We start from the raw sequence: 21,897 nt of genomic DNA on the forward strand, positions 1-21,897 counted from the left end.
TAGAATTACAGCACAGTCGTTTTAGGGATCACACCTTCTATTAGGGCCTGGCCACATCTCATCCACATGACAAGTGATGTCCTCCCTGGCCAGGCAACGGGGAAAATATCGTCATGCGTGTTGTATCCAACCATGGATCGACCCCACCTCAGTGTCTCTGCATGCCTTGTCCATTGCTTGCAGAAGAGGCAGGAGGATGTGATTGGTGGTCATATACTTTCCAACGTGAAGCCGAAAAGAATTCCTCAATCGGATTGAGAAAAGGGGAATAAGGGGGCAGGAATAAAACTGTGAAATGATTGTGGTTGGTGAACCAGTTCCTGACCAGATGAGCCCAGTGGAAACCAACAAATGACGACACCAAACCTGTGCTGCTCTGGTCTGTCCTGTGTAACTGCAGGATGTAATGCATCCTGCATTTAGTATGACTGATTGGTGTTACAGTTACAGTTGAAATATTGTAATATGCGTGTGTGGGTGTTGTCAATTTCAAGTGTGTTTTGCTTATTGTATGGAAGTGTTTTCCCAAAGACCGCAAGGGGTTTCATTATTGAACAAAGTGTGTAATGTGCAAAACTGTGTGTAGTGTTTGGCACAATGTGTGTTGCAGAACTGATTACCAAGTGCAAAGCTGAAAATGTGTTAATACCTTTGGTCCCAGTGTGTAAGACAAGCTTGCAAAAGGTAGGGTTTTCATGCTTTGGTCTGAGCGTTCACTTGTAGTGTGTTAGCAATCGGGAACAATAGTAATATTCCATGTGTCAACTGTACGGTATTGATTTGGTCAAAGTTTACATACCCTTGAATGTTTAGCCTTGTTACAGACACACAAGGTGACACACAAGGTGGCAATTAAAGGTGAATTTCCCACACCTGTGGCTTTTTAAATTGCAATCAGTGTCTGCCATTTCATGTGAGGTTTTCTACATCATGTTATATGAACTTGACGTGATGAAACGTCAACAGCTTTTTAAGGCAAATTATATGCGCTGGTTTGCATCACAGTGTAATTGTCTTTTTTATTTTTAAAAGCAAATTTTAGCAGCAATTTAGCAGTGTACAACAGCATCTAAATGCTGCTGCATCTAAATAAACAAACAGGAAACTCTAATTGAGGAAATGGTCAGGCTTTATTGTAATTAGCGGCTAATTATTCAGTTGGGTAGTGGATGTTAGGATTATCAATCAGTCAATCAAATGTATTCTTTAAAGCCCTTTTTACATCACTAGTTTTCACAAAGTCCTTTTACAGACCCCCAACCTGAAACCCCAAAGAGCAAGCAAAAATAGTTAATGCACAGTGGCTAGGAAAACTCCCTAGTAGGGTCAAAATTGAAAATTGAAAGTGTTTATGTTGGGATAAATCTTTTAATTCAAACCATTCCACTTGTAAAATCCATCCATTCCTTTCCCTCAGTCTCTCAATCTGCCCCTCGTTCATCTCTGAGAAAGGGAAGGTTGTGTTGATATTGACCTGGATAACTAAATCCTCCCATCTCTTGGAGCTGAGTACCCTTTGACCTGGAATATTTTCCCTGCTAATCCTTCAGATATCCAAACTCAACTCATCCCTCCCACCTACTCATTACAGCTCCTCTACCTTCCCATGACTCCACAGTTATGCAACCATTGGAAAATTGGAGGATAAAACAGTTGTTCTCCTTAGAGAAAAGCATTATACTAGATGGTATCTACATTTAGATAGATACCAAAGCTTGTCTGCACTGTACAGCAAAGATTATTGTGTTCCAGAGACCCTACTGTGTCTGACTGATGCTCAAACATTGAAGTCAGCTTTAGAAACAAGGTTGGCCAAACTTAATTAATTCATGGTCATGTCCCTATAAATGAAGCTTGCTACTTAACCTCGATTAGAATGACAAAACATCACTAGAAAACATATATAATAATTACATGTGAATGTTTGATTTGAACAGTAAATTTTTTCAAGGCCTTCTCTTTAAGTATTTTGTCTAATCAACAAATTAACTATTATGACAGAAGATTTGAGGAGTATTTGAGGAGAATAATAACAGGAGTCACTACAGGGTCACAGATCTTTAGTGTTTTTTGCCTTCATATTTTAATTGAGCCACCATTATTATAATTATTTCATCAATCCACTATAAATTGTAATGCCCCCAGTCTGCAGATCTATGCAGCGCTCATAAATGCTTTTAGGGTAATGATGACAAGGTGAATTTATCCTTCCCTCATTAGGAATTTTAAAATGGCACTTTTATAAATGTTATTAAAACACAGGGATTACACAATTGTATTTATTACATGTTTTCCTTTGTTAAAGCATTTATATTTAATGTTCTTGCTTAAACAGAACTTGACAAATTCAGACATTTCTCTGAAAATATAAGGATGTTGATTGGGGTGGGAAAAGTATTATCAGAGGACCGATGAATCCATTTGGAATTATTACTTTGCTGCCTGGTAAAAAAAAAAAAAACAGCTGACACCAGAATTGGATGGGATTGAATTACCACTGTGATGATTTATGCTTGTGAATATAATCACATTATATGATCTGCCCCATTAAAAGGAACCCCATGAGAATCCAGATTTAGATGTTCTTTGCAAAGTTGTCATGATGTCACGGGTCTATTCAGTGCTGTGTGCCTCCCAGCCTTTGTTCTAGACTCTGGAACTGTGAAGAAACCTCTGGTGGAATGTCCGGGACAGTGTTGAAAGAACTAGTGACATCACAGAACAAAGTCATGTACTCAGGTGTACAGAAATGCATTATTATTCAAATAGATGAATTTTATACATTTAATATATAATTCAGCAGATGCTCTTATTCAGAGAGAGTAATAGTAGTGACTGCAAATAAGAGCTTATGCTGGATATAGAAGGTCAGACAGAAAAAATTGCTAACATTTCAAAGGTACAGGGCCAGTCACAGCAAAAGGACATCAAACCACAGGACTGTTACCAAGAAAACACATCACTGAAGCACAGCTATTAAATGAAATAGGATTTAACCCAGGCATTTGTAGCACAATGGACATAAAACCGAGGATAATAGGAATATGTATCAGATTGAAATACAGACGCATTTCTATGGGAATTCAGGCGATTCACAGCCAAATCAGGAATCTGGAATATTTAATCTGACAGCACTACAAAACGGTTCAGCAATCTAAACCATCAATACTGGTCATTGAAAGGAAAAGAGATACAATAATAGATTTTCAGGAAAGAAGACTAATGGATGAAGTTCATTAGTCAGGATGAAGCACCGCATGAAGCACACTGGGCCTGCCCCAGTATTCATTATAACCACATACCTGTGTAGTTGGGTTTGGTTTGGGATTGTGACCAGAGAAATCTTTGTTGGCAGGAGCAGGACTGTAGTAAGTTTGATTTGATTATTGTTCCATTCTCCTTTGGCTAAGTTTAAAGTTATGAATTCAGAGGGAATAAAAAGCCTTTTATGTTTCAGCTACAAGAACTGGACCTTAGAACTCAGATCTCTAGATTGTACACCACAACATGAAACAAAATGAATGAGGACAAATGAGAGAATTTATCGGTTGTACATATGAAAACAACATGAATGCCTATGAATTAATATAAACTGAGGCTAAGGATGTTTACATTTTTAATGTTGACGATGTAAGAACGTTTTGGTTAGTGGATGGTTGGGAATGAGTAATCCATGGGAGGAATGCATGATTGTCCATGTGATGGGATCAGGGCCATGTATGCATGCAGGCACCACACACACACAGAAACACATCCACACACACACACACACACACACACACACAGAGCTCCCCCTGCCTCTGGGACCAACTCCAAAACCCTGGCAGGACAGAGAAGAAAAACATGTCATCACCCCTGAACAAAAACATTATCGTAACTCAACATTAACTAATTCCTTGACCTGACTGAACATTCCAGACTGCCCTGGAATGTGGGACATCTTTCATAGAAAAACCTAAACCTTTGAACTTCCCTCAAATAAAATCCACACACAACCATCTCACATTTAAACGTGGTGTGGATTTAAATACAAATATAAATTTGCCGCTCTGTGGCCTATCCCTCATGAAAAGGTTTTGTAAGAAAAGCAATTAAAAACAATGTATGTCTTGTCTACACCCAATCATAATTTATCGATCCTCACAAATGATTTACCATTACCATTTTGATGCGTGTCAGTAATTACAAACCAAATACTTAAATCTCTCCAACTCTAATTTAGCACACCTGATTCTAACAATTAGCTGGATGAAAAGCTTAACCAGGTAAATCACAAATAGGGTTGAACAGAAAACCTGCAGGACAGCAGATCTCCAGGAACAGGGTTGGGCAGGCCTGATTTACAGTTTTTCCCGATTGCTAACAAGCATCGGTCAATACTGAAACCACAATTGCAAAACTCTTCACATGCATTTCTAACATGCATCTTGGCCAAACAGTTAATCTCACCTCCAAAACTCACTAAAACCACCAAAACAATTCATGGTCACACACTGTCACTCATGAAACGCTGACCTAAAAAACACCAACAACAGGGAGCATTACATACATGACAAACTTCTATCTTGAAAGTTTTTAAAATAAATGTTCACATAAATCAGTATTTGATTATAGAATAAGAAAAACACCTCACTTTATTATAGAATAAGAAAAACACCTCCCTATCCAAGAAGTGCACATTTCCTAATTGTTTAAACATCTGTCTTAATTATAACAACTAGAAAAGGGGAAAAGAAAAACAGCAAAGAAGAAGAATGAGATGCGGAAAAGGAAGAGGTTTAAGAGTGAGAGGAGGTGGACAGGACAGAGGGAGAGGAACAGTTGAGGAGGTAGAATGAGATGAAAGGAAAGGAGTAGAGGGTATAACACCAACCACCTCAAAGAAATTCAGCAAAGAATAATACAGGACAATGAACTATTCCACAATATTCCCCAATGCAGTCGCTCCACTACTGATTGTGTTCTAAGGAGACATGTCATCAGAATGAAGTATACAAAGTGACCTGTGAGAGGAACTCCATTACAATGAGAAAGTTGTGATTCCAAGTACGTGCAAGCCAATTACTGCACTTCTACTGTAAACACAAAGATATTTTTCCTGGATATTATGTATTTGTCATTATACTATTCCAAATGTATATAAGTGAAAAAATTCAGGCATCTCTCTGCATAGTGCTGCATAAAGCATCACCCACATTTCAGGATGGTGTTCCTTCTACCATATTGTCCTTTCTTGAATCCAGTTGTGGAGTTCTTCTCCTCTTGGAGGTGGAAAGTATATGATCGCAACCCTTACAACCAAGTAAGTCTTCTTCAAGCGATGGTAGAGGCCTGTGAAGAAATTGAGGCACAAGCATGTCAAGGATGGATCCAGCATTCACTGCATTTTTTTCCATGATGCATGACTTGTGAAAATATATGCTGTGATGTGGATGAAATTCTCTGGCCAGACTGGTTAATTGATTCAATGATTGCAATACATGTATTCATTCATTTACTTACGTATTTATCTACATAATCATTATTTCTTTAGGGCCAAAACTCATTGTTATTCAACTGAACTTCACAGAAAACATGGATTTTCATTCATTTATTTGTGTATCTACAGCTGAATTTGTTATCAACTCAACAGACAACACACTTGTAGTTTTGATGTTAGTATTTTTTAAAAAATGCATTGCTAGAATAAAATGCAGTGCTTCATCATGCAGTGAAAGTTGACCTGTTTCGCCAACATAAGTGTGTTTAGTTTGCTATGTTAACTGTTTTGAGAGCAGTTACATGAGAAATGTGTCAAATCGATTGGGAAAAACTGTAATAAAATCCCAGATCTCAAACATTATCAACTAATGTGGTTTAGTTATTGTTCTGCACTTAGTACAACCAATGACGTTGTTTTGCTATTGAAAGTAAAATGTGAAGAAAATTGAAAAGTCTAAAATCAGGAAAAACAAAGACACAGCAAACAAAGACACAGCAAGGGATTTTGAAGGTTCTACCTTCAACACACTTCTAATGGGAAGGAAAAATGAAGAAACTAATTCCATGACATGATTTCTCACTAGCTGCAATCAAATAATTTTTGAGTTTGTCAAAGCGGCATCATCTAGATAGGTGCCAAAACATTTTGCTTTTGCCTTCCAAGTGGAGCAGCGGAATAAGGTATACTCTGGTATCGTCAAGCTGACCACCACAGTCTGTTTGAACATTGATTTTGCCAATAGCAGACAAGTGGCTGGGAATCCGAAGCCCCACAGGTGACACAAATTGGCCAGTATCATCAAGGAAGTGGGGAGGCCTCGTCAACCAGGATTTCCTGATCTCTTCTCACTCTGTCGACTCCCTTAGGAGGCTTAGGGTACTGTAAAGCTAACTAAGGTAATCAGGTGAGTAAACATGCCCTCATGCATTGACCAACAGAAATAAAGCAGAATGGCCTGGCGTGAATACCAGTCAGTAAGTTTTTTGACTCTCACAAATTTGTTGGAAATTGGTGTGATTAGATAGGAAGCATGTAATTAAAATATGAAGTTACCGGGGGAGGAAGAAAATGAAAGACATTTAGCATTCAGTTTCAAAGACTGAAAAAAGAGCTGCAGTTGGTAAGACATCCTGAATCCTCAGTGAAACTGCAACAACCTCAGACTTGTTCAGACATTTCAAGTCTATTGAAGAGTGGCAAGAATGATGACTCGGCTGTGTAAAAGCATGTTAGCGAAAAGGTAAGGTAATGGTCTGAAACTTGTTGGCTTGCATTGAAAAAATATAAATTTGAATTGGCATTACAAACTTAGCAATTGACTTTACTATTTTTAACTTCAACTCAACTATAACACTCTGTAATCCTGAATGGTGAGATCCTGAATGATGAGTCGAACAGAGAGGGTTAAAAATAGATACAGAAATTCCACATCAAATATTTACTCCAAAACATTGTGAACTATTTAAAAAGTGTGATTGGCGTACTGTACGTAATGGCACCAGCAGATAAATGACACTTCTCTTTCTCATGGATAGACTGTGCGTCAACATGGTAACAGCTGGAGTTCACATGTGGAAAGGGTTAAGAGGAATAGAAGAAAAATCCTTCATCAGGCCCTGTCACTGCTATCATCTGCCTAACACAGACCCACACCAGGTGGACCCATCTTTAACACAGTTGACTACTCAGGAAGCAAAGTGATATTCAAATCAGGGCAAGTTGTGTACATACTTGATCTGTATGCATTTACAGTGTGTGCTCAACTACAGCCAAGTGACTGAACAATGGCAGACATTTTGTTTTCAGTACTGATCAGGACAATATTTTATTGACAGACCTTTGTCCATAAATGTGTCATATAAATTCACATGCATATCAGACATTTGATAGCCAGAGCATTAAAAAAAAAATCACAAACCTTGTATAGCCAATGTTTTCCTTCTAAAAAAAAGTTCATTATTTTATGAACAGCATGAGGTCTGGAACCATTCAAAGATGGTGCTACAATCGTTGAAACGCTGCATAAACACTCCAAACAAGTTGGCCCAAAACAACAATACCTCTGGTACAACCTCCATACTGCTTTTACTTACAATGTATCTGGGAAACCAGGCCCTTGGAGTTTAGATAGAAGGTAAGCTGTCTTTCAAAATCAATCGAGCATCCTTTATGTCCTTAACTATGTCAGCAGCATGTATAGTACATGAATGCAGCTACCACTTCACTGGAGCCATTACATGCAGTTAACCATAGTTCTGAAAATAGTAAAATTGTACACACATATAAACATAAACTACCCTCAAAGGAACATACAGTGGGGAGAACAAGTATTTGATACACTGCCGATTTTGCAGGTTTTCCCTCTTACAAAGCATGTAGAAGTCTGTAATTTTTATCATAGGTACTCTTCAACTGTGAGTGAAGGAATCTAAAACAAAAATACAAAAACAAAATACTTGTTCTCCCCACTCTACATGTTAAGCATATGTAATTATTTGGAAGGGACAGAAGAAAAAATTAAATGATTCTATTATCAGGTTTCCTCATCTGTCTTATGCTGCAGTAGTCTGGCTAAGACAGATGTGCTTATTGGTTCTTTGAAATCCCACAAATCTATTATGATGCCCCAGGAGAATATGAGGAATGCATTCGCTTCCAAGCCCCCAGTGCTACCGCTTCCTGTACTCTCAAAAATCACGGCAAACATTTATCAGAGTTTTGTGACCCTAAGAATCTAGTTAACATATTTATAGACTTTTATGTGTTTTGTGGCACCAGATGTTTCTTTTTTCTTCGGCACGTATTAGACATTATTGAGACACTTGACATTCAAATCCCTTGGTGTACGTTCTAAAACAGGGGTAGAGCAGAGGGCCAGGAAACAGGATCGGTCAGAAACAGCGTTAACTTACATCTGTTCCCAGTAACATTACCATATGTGTTGGTGGCATAAAAACGCCAAAAGCCTCCAGAAATATCAATCAGGTGGAGGAGGAATTAAATGAGAAATATATTCTTGTTGATATAGTTCTGCACACACACGCATGCACAGGACACACACGGACACACACACACGTGCAGTTACACTGATATTCAAGCAGCTATTATCCAGCCAAAGCAATGAGAAGGCAGCTATACCACGCAATACAGTATAGGTTACAATCTGGAAAAAGTGAAAACACATGAGGATATAGACTCGACAGGAATAGAGAGGAAAAGGTAATGGGATTTGAAGCAGGCACTAAATCTAACAGCACCCTCTTAACTTTTACAATGACCTCAGTGGGGGGACACATAATTACCTTAAATTACTTTACAACCCGGGTCACTTATTAGGTTCCGTTGTGCTACATTTATGAGGCCATTGGGAAGCTGTGTTTCATGGCATCAGACTAACCAGGGTGAGGATGATGTGTTTCATGGCATCAGACTAACCAGGGTGAGGATGCTGTGTTTCATGGCATCAGACTAACCAGGGTGAGGATGCTGTGTTTCATGGCATCAGACTAACCAGGGTGAGGATGCTGTGTTTCATGGCATCAGACTAACCAGGGTGAGGATGATGTGTTTCATGGCATCAGACTAACCAGGGTGAGGATGCTGTGTTTCATGGCATCAGACTAACCAGGGTGAGGATGCTGTGTTTCATGGCATCAGACTAACCAGGGTGAGGATGATGTGTTTCATGGCATCAGACTAACCAGGGTGAGGATGATGTGTTTCATGGCATCAGACTAACCAGGGTGAGGATGCTGTGTTTCATGGCATCAGACTAACCAGGGTGAGGATGATGTGTTTCATGGCATCAGACTAACCAGGGTGAGGATGATGTGTTTCATGGCATCAGACTAACCAGGGTGAGGATGATGTGTTTCATGGCATCAGACTAACCAGGGTGAGGATGCTGTGTTTCATGGCATCAGACTAACCAGGGTGAGGATGATGTGTTTCATGGCATCAGACTAACCAGGGTGAGGATGCTGTGTTTCATGGCATCAGACTAACCAGGGTGAGGATGATGTGTTTCATGGCATCAGACTAACCAGGGTGAGGATGCTGTGTTTCATGGCATCAGACTAACCAGGGTGAGGATGATGTGTTTCATGGCATCAGACTAACCAGGGTGAGGATGCTGTGTTTCATGGCATCAGACTAACCAGGGTGAGGATGATGTGTTTCATGGCATCAGACTAACCAGGGTGAGGAAGCTGTGTTTCATTGCTTTACTGACCTTCAGAATAATCAGGGAAGAAAACTCCCAAATCCCAGAAAAAGAATCACGGCCTACAGCCCACAGAATATTGACAAAGAATTGTTAATTTTCACTAGTTACTGAGAATTAACGGATTTACACCTTACAAAAGATGGATTGCTCTTTAATCTATGGGATGTAATTTGTGAATATTAATCTGTGAATGATGGTTATGCCACTGGTCAATAGACCATGTTTACCTGGGATAAATCAATGCCCAAACAAGTTAAAGTCCAACAGAGCAAATGTGCCCCCTGTTGGCCTTTCCTGGGACAGGTTTACTACAGAAACTGAGGTGAAAACTGGGAAAACCACAGATGGATTAGATCACATTACAACAGCAAACCAAATGAAAATAAATAGCTTATCTCTTGTTTTCAAGTTATTCCATCTAATCCACATTTGTGAGTTAGTAGCAATAAATTGTCATCGAACAAACTCTGATTTACCAGATATTCACACAGTGCGGGCAGCTTTTACACTACATTAGAATGACAGTTTATAGTAAGGGCTTACCCAATAAACATCTGGGTCATAGTATGTGTGACAATGAACCCTCAATGGGGGGTGTATTGTTCCCAGTCCACAGAAGACAACAGTCCTTGACTGCCATTCCCAAGAAGAGAGGAAAACGAGAACCCTTTAGACCGTTTATCATGTGCTGCTTTTAATTTTTAAAGCAGTGGACTATGTATATACAGCAAACTCCAAAAGTATTTGGACTGATTGACATTATATTGCAATAATGTTGTCATGTTTAGGCACTTGGATGTGTACGAATTGATTGCCTGATGTCTGCAACCTCTAGACATGACCAGATGCTAAGTATCTTCTCTGATGATGCCGTGCCAGGTCTGTACAGACATCTTTTCCACTTCAGCATGTGATAGGCATGCCCAATTGATCAGGTTATTTGCTTTACCAAACTTCCCACTTTTGGCCCCAAAATATCTAGTCATACCTTGCAGTCATACCTCTGTCGTTCGGCTGGTTAAGTCTTCGGGGGTTGGTACTGCCTCAACAAACTTCCTCTACCTCCTTGAAAAAATCTGTCTGACAGTTTTTAGCTGAGCTCCCCAGCGCCTGATTTCATTTTGGCATGCTCAATGTTTCGGCTTGGCCTCTCAATGTATTGTGATGTACCAGCCTTAGAAGCAGCAAGTGAGGCTGGGGAAGCGCTTGTCTGACCCACTGACCATCAGCACCGACTTCCCTCAAGGCTGTGTCCTGCCCCCCCCCCCACTCTTCTCCCTGGACACCAACTGCTGCTCCTCCAGTCACCACTCTGACAAGCTCCTGAAGTTTCCGGATGACACCTCCCTCATCTGTCTTACAGACGGGTCCACCAACAGGTGGGAGACTGACCATCTGGTGTCCTGGTGCAGTCAGAACAACTTGAAGCTCAACACCCTAAAGACAGTGGAGATGACAGTGGACTTCAGGAGAAGCACAGCTGCTTGTCCCCCCATCGCCCTGGGTGGATCCCCAGTCAACTCTGAGTCCTTTCCCTTGCTGGGCACCACCATCACCCAGGACCTCAAGTGGGATCTGAACATCACCTCTCTTACAAAGAAAGCAGAGGTTGTACTTCCAGCGGCAGCTGAAAGAAAAAAAAACGACCTGCCAAAGACTATGATGGTGCATTTCAACAATGCCATCATAGAGTCCATCCTGACCTCCTTCATCACTGTCTAGTACGCTGTACATAGAGGGTGATTGGCTGCAATCTGCTGTCTCTACATGACTTACACACCTCCAGGACAAGGAAGCGAGCAGCAATGATTGGGTCTGATCCCTCTCACCCTGGAAATTGTCTATTCAGAGCTCTCCCCTCTGGCAGAAGGTTGAGGTCTATAAGGACCAAAACCTCTCGCCACAAGAACAATTTCTTTCCTACAGCAGTAGGCCTCATGAACATGCCCCCGGAGCCAAACGGACTATAGCCCACTCCCCACATACACACAACCCTCAAATAGAGAAATCTATTACCCCTCCCAACATACACACACAACCCTCAACTGGACAAATCTATAACTCTTCCTCACATACACACACAACCCTCAACTGGACAAATCCATAACCCCTACCAACATACACACACAACCCTCAACTGGACAAATCCATAACCCTTCCCAACATACACAAGTCATATGTTTTTTATGTTCAGTCCACTGTTCTTACTTGTTTTTATATCCCTAATCCTTTTGAATAAATTATTGCACCAATTTCCTTGTTTGTTGTGAAACTTTCTTGACAATAAACCTCTTTATGATTGTGACTTATACTGATAGTTGTTTAATGTTGTCAGCCACAAGTAAAGGACTCCAAATGCAAATTAAAAGCCTAGAATAAGTTATTTTGATTGACAGCTCTCTTGAGCATGCAGTAAAAATGCAAACAAACACTGCTGCCTAACAAGAAACAGCTGTGAAGCCAAAGGTCTAAATTATTTTGGTACCCTACAATGGGGAGGGTACAAAGCCTTGTTAATGTCTAAATGGTTCATCCAATATTGATGAAAATAGCCTCAGATTAAAGCTGACATAGTCATTGAATAATTTCAAAATCAAAGTGCTTGAACAAAAATGTGTCATTCTCCGAATAGCTTTGGAGTTCACTGCATACGGGGGACAAGGTGTCATTTTAAAGGCAACCACTAGACTGTCAAACAGAGCCAGAGCAAAACATTTTCCAGACCTGGACGTTTCCACATGCCCATTGGAAAAGATCAACATCCAAACAGTTCTGGCAAGAAAAGCTTGGTTTCAGCTGGATTGCCCCGGGCTATTAAAACAGGCTGCTTGGTATGACATCATTTCCATTCTATTAGTTGCTCGGGTCATAGGGGCATTCTGACCAGCTACCATTGCTTAATTTCCACATAACCAAAACCTGCCTCAGTTGCTGTTACAGTGGGAGTTATGCATACTGGCTGGTAGTGACATACCTGTGAGTGTCTCTGATAAGGGGGTATAATGTATTCAGCAACCATACTGGCAAAGGTGCATCAGTTAAGTGGTTAAAACACTTAATGAGGAATGAGGAAAACAAATGGGGGACCAAGCTGCAGTACACTGTTTCCACAATGCTGACCTGATTCTGTATCTCCGGTCAACATCTGTGTTGTTGAAGTATGAATTCTTGGTTTTAATTTCCTTTCCTGTATTTTATTGTGCGTGATTAGTCTAATCCTTGCCTTTGCACCTACAGCAGTAAATGCTACCTCTGTTTCTACGGCTGACAGACTACCAGCTGTTTTTTCTTTTCGGATGTGTTGTCTCACGCTCATGGGTTTCAAATAAACCAGATCCCTGAGTGATTACAATACAACACATGCTTGGCTAAGGCTGGATGCACAAATATGGGCTATATGACTACCAAATGTTAACATATTTCAGGCATGTATGTCATTTCTTATTACTGGATGGTATCTGCAATACCGGCAAGTTGTGTTATAGATAGCCTCCAGTAAGAGGTGTAAACTGAATGATACAGCTCTACTGATGAAAATTAAATAAACAACTACATTTTTTCTTGAACTAACTCTGCCAGACACTATATCAGGAATGTAAGAGGACCACAGGCATTAAATCTCAATGAGGATTCTCCTGAATATAATGTTTGCAGCATCCCAAGTGATTGAAGTAAATAATTAAAATATACTAAATTGGAACTATTTAAAATGCATTTAAGTATAACTCTTGATTCGTAATTATTCAAATGTAATATGTACATAGGGGCATACTGTTAAAATTGTCAAGAAGTACCTTAATGTCCAATTCAGATAATTTGAACTATATTGACATTTATATTTTGTCTGCATGGATTGAGTTTGGTGGATTCAGATATAGCTCTGTGGCACCCCTTGCATTTGGAAGCAGGGTCAGAAGATATACTTAGCCAGTCTTCAGTGTCAGGACTAAATTTGAGCTCCTTGGAGGTAACCCAAGATGCCCAGTCCTGGTTTAACTGCTGGTCCGTGTAGCTGAAGTTGGAAGGGTCTTCAAACACAGATCATCATGACCATAGATGGAATGCTAAGGTATTCCTATGCCAGAGGGAGGAGCTGCCGGTCTGGATGAACATCTACATTCTAAACAGTCTAAACAATTAACATCCACTAATTTCAGATACTACACATAAATGATTGCTTGGGTGCTCTGACTAAATCCGTGTTTTAACTGTGATATTGTTAGTGGTTCATAATACTGCCGATGTGTATCCTTCTCTGTGATATTGTTAGTGGTTCATAATACAGCCGATGTGTATCCTTCTCTGTGATATTGTTAGTGGTTCATAATACTGCCGATGTGTATCCTTCTCTGTGATATTGTTAGTGGTTCATAATACTGCCGATGTGTATCCTTCTCTGCATAATGCTTTGCATGAATATCCGGTAGATACTGACAAATGCCATCTTTACAGGAAACCATATCCGCTCACAAGAGTGGCTAATCCTTCCATCCATACAGATTCTGTTAGTACTATACTTATGGACCAATCTTCTGTTGGGCATGTTGGTGTTTCTGACTTTTCAGATGGTTGGTGTTAGTCCTCTTCAAAAACGTAAGTAAATATAAAAAAAATTACTACACATGAAAAACTTTCAACTTTTGTATTTTTCTTTACATTGCGGTCTTAAAGAAAGCTCTACTCTATTATTTGTGTGTCTATATATATAGACACACATGGAGCAGAACCAGACTACAGTACACATGCTGTATCACCGCCCATTCCATTCCGATATACATTGAGCAAGACATCATCTTTAGACCTCAGTAGCCGCGGGGTGCATCTGTCAGGAAAGTGAACCAGGTAAACCTCGGGAAGGAGACTTGGAAACGTTTTTATTTTCAAAATGCATGTCAAATGCTAATCTGGACACAAATCTTGTTCATCTACAGTAAATAAAACTAACATAGTGTAAAAATGCTTGTATTTTTATGGTTGTGTCTTTTATTATAGGAGGTCCTATTTCTGCAGGGAAATAACATATCAACATATTTTTGTTCTTTATTTCTTTCATTAGTACACACAGTTCCAAATGTTTTGCATTTCAGCAAGTTTTAAAGGAAAGAACGCAACTATCTGCATAAAATAAATTGCCAATTTTCCAAATAATAATGGGTTGTTTGATCCCTGATTGGTGTGTTTGTTGTTGATTTCAAACAATCAGAAAATACCACTAATAATTTTCCCCTGAGCTAGAGCCATAGCCGTGTTATATCTCCGGCAACTGACATACAGTATGTCTTTGTCCTGATCTGGTCAATATTGTAATTGTCCACACATTTACGTTGGTGTACATGTAAATAAGCATTGGAATTGATTATGCTCAGACCTGTAAAGTAAAACAGACGAGATTTAACCTGCAATAAACAGGGCTTCTGAGTGTTCTCAAGCCCTGTTTATCCCTACTGCTAACATGTGTCCTACCTGGATCTTGTCCACATTTTGATGGTGCCCAGATTTTAGACAGGTGTTGATGATTAGAAGAAACATTTTTGATCAGAGTGTGAGGGGTATTTGAGAAGCTGGATTAGAAACCTAATGTGCTCTGTCAAACCAGAAACTTGAGCAAACTGAGTTTTTGCTCCAGAAAGATGAGCATGAAATGCTGCCTGATAGAAAAATAGCAACAAATGCAATCAACCAAACCGGCTACCAGGGTTGGGTAGGTTACTTTTAAAATGTAATCCGTTACAGTTACAAGTTACCTGTCCACATTTGTAATCAGTAACGTAACTTTTTGATTACTCAAACTCAGTAACGTAATCTGATTACTTTGAATTACTTTTAGATTACTTTCACATTAAGAGGCATTGGAAAACAAATAGGAATAACCTACCAACTGAATACCTTTTGTAGGATCAATCAATGTTAGAGTTTACATAGTTGGCCAAAAACTGAATCAGCATTTTACCTTATGGGTTGTGTAGACTACAGTTCCTTTGGAAATGGGTTTCTAAACCACTGCTTTTTACTTAGGCTACATCTCTACATTACAAGCTGAAGGTCTGTCAGATATTCAGTCATTCCAATTAATCCAATATACCTCAATCTTCCAGAATCTGAATATTGAATAACCCAAAATCTAATGATGCTTTAACCTGTTCTGTTATTTGTTTTTTATTCATGTTTTTAACTGCTTCAAAACATTGTTGAAAGATAAATGGCAATTACTCGAAAAGGGTATTGACATTGTTCCATATAAAAATTAAAATATCTATAGCTTTTCGCGCATAAGCCAAATCTGCAGTGCTCTGATGATTTGCTTCACAAGCAACATTGTCAAAATGTTGCAGTAACCCCCGGCACTCGAATGCACGTTTGCAATTGTGAACACCCACATAGAAATAAGATTTACCCGCGGGTACGTAACCTCTGATTATTATGGCCACTGCAGTGATGGATTTTCAAAACGCAAATGAAAGAAATAAACCGTGCACTCTTAACTTAAAGTAAATGACGCCAGCAGCCAATGATAACCAATGAACAACATTTTCAGAGATGCATAGCAAGCAGAATCACATTGCCTACCTGTACGAATGGAGTTGATGTGGCCTCGTCAAATGCAAATAATCATAATTTGGCTGAGTGCTTCTCAACACACATTTTCTCCTCAAATGTCGTGGTAAATTCCATAATATTTTATCTTTTAGGGACCACCGTGTTACAGCTGTCTAACAAATAGCTGCCTAATCTTTTGAACAATTCCAGTAAAAGTTATTCGGTGCAACTCGTTCTGGCTGTGTTGTTCGTGCAATTGACAAATAAACCTTGAAACTTGAAAAAGATGTAACACCAGGTAGGCCTATTGCCTATCATTGTTCTGAGAATTATGTGTCGAGTAGATAACTAAATAAAATTTTATATGACTGGAAGATATACTCTGTTTTTACCAGCCATCCAACCAACCAAAACCAGAGACATTTTAACTATCGCTTCCTCCGTCACAAACTGGTTATGGCATCCACCTTTCCACGCATGATGATCACACACACAACTGAGGCGTGCTATTCGTATTTTGGTTCAAATAACAATGTTTTTATAACATTAATTAATAAACTCAAACATACATGTCATAATTATTTCGTGCACCTATTTTTTTTCAAATTAAGTAATCCAAAAGTAATCATATTTTCTTTCAAAAGTATCTTTAATCTGATTACAATATTTTTGTTGGTAATGTAACTCATTACAGTTACAGTATTTTTTGTAATCATAAAAAACAGTATATTTACAGTATATATATATAAAAAATAACAATATATATTATATATATATATAACATTACTTGTTATCCATTACTCCCCAACTGTGCCTGCTACCTACTAGGTTAAGTGGATCTTATCCAGTCCAACTAAATAGAGTTTATCCACTGATCAGCTGTCCCTTTGCAGAAAATCAAATTAACATCAGAGCCTTTTTTGAGCATTACAAATCATTGGATCTAATAAAGATCCACTGGCTCATTCAGAATTGTATTTTTTTTTTTCATAATTTTTTCCCCCACAAAGTCAATTAGTGGTCTGGACAATTTACTCAACCCGTACATGTCCTATGTAACCCAACAGTTTTGCTTTGACTACACAAACCTAGTATATTTCTTTGCAGTTTATCCTAAGCAATAAATCAATGCCACTGCTGCCTCTAAAGATTGGAAGCCTGGTAAAATAACTGAATTAAAGTGCTTTTTATGAAAACACATTCTATATTTTTAACCCCAAGGAAGCAAAAACATTCTGGCAGCAGATAAAAACTTTAGTTCTAGGTGGTAGAAATAATTTCTTGTTCTACTAAAGTTTTGTGCTCTGTCTTGAGACCCAGCCATTGTGGAAACTAGCACTTAGTAACTCCAAAACCTGGTTGAGAGAAGCCAGATATGTTCAGGGAACCCTTAATTTGTTGAGCCATTTTACTAGAATACCCCTAAGATCTTGAAAAAATTTGCAATATCATATTGCAAACATGTACAAAGAAGGAATGGAAGGTGTAAACAGGGCTTTTTTTTGTTACAGGTATTGGTTCAGATATATCCACAGCAAAAGTTAATATCAAAATATTAGCCAAAACATGACAAAAACATTCACGTTTTGCATTTTTTTATTTATGTCTTTGTTTTGGGAAAGGGGTTGGGGTGTGTGTGAATATATTAATTCCAGTGAATCATACAGTTGCAAATGGAAAGCTTTGTTATGTTAAGAGTCTGTGGAATCTACAAATATTTCAACTTCAACTGTAGAAAAAGGAATAGGTTTTGGAATCGAAGATCCTTATCCTGCAGGGATGCTTAGTGACAACGTCATAGAAATCCATCTCTGAATCCCAATTTGACAAACGAAAGATGGAACTTTTAACCCTGGAACTTTTTCTTCCTGCCATCCATACCAGCCTGTTCATCAATGTTCTTGCGCCAGTCACCAACATCTGCAGCCTGAAGAACAGAATGTTTGTGGTGTGAAATATATAGTGTTTTGAAAGATATAAAAAAAAGGGTTATCCTTACATCAATGCTCAAAAAACATTCAAGAAACAGTGAATAGGTAGTTTGGTTCTCTGCATTGTAAGTTCCCCATACCCAAATACCCACCTCCTCTTTGACCTCCTTCTTCACTTCTTTCAAGTTGGCTCTGAAATCCATGGTAGCCTTGTGTTTGGTTCCCAGCAGAGCTGACAACATAGCATCAGCAGACATACGAACTTTCTTCAGAGCTGGCTTCTTCATGCCTTGGATTTCAACCACTTTCATCTTCAGGTCCTCAATCTGTAAAGAAGGTTGGTCAGGACAAGTCAAGACAATCGTTTTTTTCCCTGGTCAAAGATAAGGGATTGTGATCTACTGTACCTCTTTGTCTGCCTTTACCACTTTCGCCTCAGCGTCGTATCTTTCCTCATCAACCTTATCGATGGTTTGCGACAACTTTTTAATCATATCCTGTTGGCACACAAACCCATCAGCCTAATTGTATGAAAATATTCCCTGGTAACAGCTAATTAGCCGAAATACATTTAAATCTGTACTTAGCATGTCAGTACACATAAGTACGCGTACCTGCAGCGTTGCTACATCACCAGACAAATCCAGGGATTGGATCTCAGCCATGAAATTGGCTTTCACCTGCTCATTCTCCTTTCTCTCTACCTCAATCAGATCCAACGCAATCTGGAGCACCAAGCTCTGGATATCAAATAAACACAGAGAGGCCACACAGCAATTGTAAGACAAAACCAACATAGTAAAATACTTGGCACTGGTGTGCCTGTAGTGTTTGTTTCAGACAATTGACCACAATGAAATACATTGGTTTACCTTCAGATGATGCCTGCGGCTTGATGTCATTTTTTTCCTATGAAGAAAGGTGGATTTGACATGTTGTTAGGGATGTAAGAAGTATGTGCAATAATTACAGAAATTATCTGTGGACCTGGCATGTTTTGTGTAAAGATTAAATCTGGAATTTCACTTTTAATCAAAACTTACTCTGACATCTTTGCGGTTGTTGTACTTCAAACCCTGGATAAAAAAGCACAGAAGTTATATTTATGATAATACCTACAATATCACTAGGATGGAACAGATGAAACTACAGTTTAGCTAAAGACTGTGGGGTATCAGTCAGCCAAACTAGGTTCCCTATTTGAGGGAAACATGATCCATTTCTGGAGTCTGGAGCAATTCTGAGCAAGCTAAATCTAGACTGTTAGAGTCCGGTGTCATCCCTGACATTTTTTAGTGGTAACATGTCAGCCCCCAACACTCTTGCTGACTTTAGCTGCTGCCTTCAAAGAGAGAAGTACTAAATATGTACTGCTGCCAAATATCAGAAATACTTCCTAAACACACAAATCAAAAGTCTTGGTGGCGCTGAATCAAGGTAATCACACCTAATGAACAAATAAAATGATTGGTTATCTCTCCTCCACAAGTTTAAGTTCAAGCTGAAGTTATGTCATATGTAAAGTTATCAGTAATGTTAGGTATGTTTCCTCTATCAATAATTATAATCTCATAAAATTTAGATAAGTAAATTGGGAAGGATTTTGGGACTAAGTTTGCCCCTTATTAAAAACAAAGGTAGGTAGAAGAAAATGAATAGGAATGCTGACCAGTTTTATTTTAGATTTTCTTTTTGACGGTAACAACATATAGCTTGCAAAATAGCTAGGAAGAAATAGCTGGAGTTTATAAACAGATAGTCAAGACAATGCTTGATACTACCCTTCCATTTATCAATTATTGCCACCAACAGAATTATCTTTCCAAAGGGACTTACAAGTCAGCGCTGTAACTTTTCTGTTCCCAGGGAGTAGTTCAGAATTGGCTTAAAATTAAAATTCACAACTCTAACTAAGGGCATTGATCTTTGATAAACAATCAGTAGATACTCTGACTGTAGAAAGGTTCAAAATTAATTCACAGTATAGTTAAAAACATATATCTTGCGTATGGGAACCAAGAGATGGCAGTCTATGGTGATATACAGCATACTGTACCATAATATACTGTAGTAGTAAATCAAAAACATATATACCTAATATTTTGTATTACTATTTATTCCATGGTAAATGTAAACATTTGCTAAACAAAGGAACTGCATGTTCTTGTTTTTTTTTTAACAACGATACTTTTGTCTTCCCAAGAGAGGGGGTGGTGGATGAGCCAACCTCTCTCTAAGAAATTTTAAATGAATTATAAAATACAATAACATAAAAAAAATCTAAAATATCTAAAATAAAATAACTAAAACAACTGCCCCTACACTTAAAAAAAGGTCTGTTACATGCATGAGCAGTAAGTAATTTGGCAAACATAGGCAATTTAAATGGATCTAAGCAGTTAACTAAGCCACATTTGAGAACTGAGAACATTTGAAAAACATTCACTTTCAAATTCATAATTTAATCAAATCAACTGTTCCTAATTTTTTAAAAAATTAGTCAGTTTATATAGTTCAGCAAGCCTAGAATCTGAATGCTCTCACTTATTATATAGCCATATTAAAACGTTGTCTAACATGACCACATGCATCGCAATAAACACAGCCAATGCAGACAGCATTAATTAATTATTCATTTTAACAAAGCTGTTACTCCACAATTCAGATGTCATACACGTTATTACTTGAAGCTATGTTTTTCAATCACATATGAGTCCCTTGAACCTATAACACCATAAATAGGTATTGAATAAAAGTTGGGTAATTCATAATATAATCACACTGCACGGGGAATCTCTATACCACAGATATCAGGTTTAATGTCATTACTAGCTCTGAATCAATTAGTTTAATCTCCAAACCAGAAATGTAGCCAAAAGTTGCACAGTCTTCATGAGACCCTATACTAATGAATGCAAACACAGAATGAATGGCTCAAATGATCCTTTTCAGGTAGGCAAATTGGCCTACACTTCCGGGACAATCCTTTAAGGGTTCTTGAATCCGTGGGGGAACCCCTATACATTCTATTAATCTCTTCTAAAGAGATCCTCAAATAATATACATCATACTACGTAAAATATTTGATATATATCAGTTTCCGCTGTCTGTCAGAGGGAAAACCGGACATATGATTCTATTGGAAAACCACCTTATTCTTTTCACCTGGATTGCCAGGTGAATTCATCTGTTCAACACACCAATCAGCAGTGCATGTGTTTGATTTTTAAGATTGCCACCTGTCAAGAGGCTCTTCCTCTTTCTATTTTGTCTGTGTTTAATCCCAGTGAATCTACACAGTCAGAAAGTGTGATAGAAACAGGAAAATAGAACTTCTCACCTAGAAGAGCAACAGGAGGAGGGCTGCACAAATCTGGAAGAAGAAGGGAAGACTAGCACACTGGCAAGCGACAGGCAGTACAAAATAACATACAGTATATATGGTGTCAGATGCTACATCAGCAGAAGCATGGGGTCCTCTTTATGGAAATGGTTTCCATGTCAGACCAATAGAAGCTCGAGCTCCTGAAATACTTTCTGCCCAACCCCAATCACCTCGTAATATATTTCCCTCAAGACATATGTTGCCCTGGGCAGTATTCCTTTCACTCTGTATACTATTACAATGTAGCATGGCAGACATAGAGAAAATAACTATAAATATATGTGTGTGTGTGTGTGTGTGTGTGTGTGTGTGTGTGTGTGTGTGTGTGTGTGTGTGT

At 38.6% G+C, this 21,897-nt stretch overlaps 1 protein-coding gene across 1 annotated transcript; it reads right to left on the bottom strand.

Annotated features, from left to right (window-relative positions):
- Positions 1-17,822: 17,822 nt before the first annotated feature.
- On the bottom strand, positions 17,823-21,598 carry LOC105028886 (troponin I, fast skeletal muscle). The gene is made up of 7 exons (XM_010901932.3): positions 21,516-21,598; positions 19,219-19,251; positions 19,048-19,084; positions 18,790-18,915; positions 18,583-18,672; positions 18,328-18,501; positions 17,823-18,171 (listed from the first exon to the last, which is right to left on the bottom strand). Exons 2-7 carry the CDS (start codon positions 19,224-19,226, stop codon positions 18,091-18,093), a joined length of 516 nt encoding a protein of 171 aa, XP_010900234.1. The 5' UTR covers positions 19,227-19,251; positions 21,516-21,598; the 3' UTR covers positions 17,823-18,090.
- Between the last annotated feature and the right edge of the window lie 299 nt (positions 21,599-21,897).

This window comes from Esox lucius, chromosome 19, assembly GCF_011004845.1.
Source record: "Esox lucius isolate fEsoLuc1 chromosome 19, fEsoLuc1.pri, whole genome shotgun sequence".
Taxonomy (NCBI): domain Eukaryota; kingdom Metazoa; phylum Chordata; class Actinopteri; order Esociformes; family Esocidae; genus Esox; species Esox lucius.

Excerpts from the sequence above, each read along its gene's own strand:
- LOC105028886 (XM_010901932.3), bottom strand. Across the intron at positions 18,673-18,789 it reads GTGATGTAGCAACGCTGCAG|GATATGATTAAAAAGTTGTC; the intron begins GTACGCGTACTT and ends GTGTGCCAACAG. Across the intron at positions 18,502-18,582 it reads TGGTAAAGGCAGACAAAGAG|ATTGAGGACCTGAAGATGAA; the intron begins GTACAGTAGATC and ends CCTTCTTTACAG.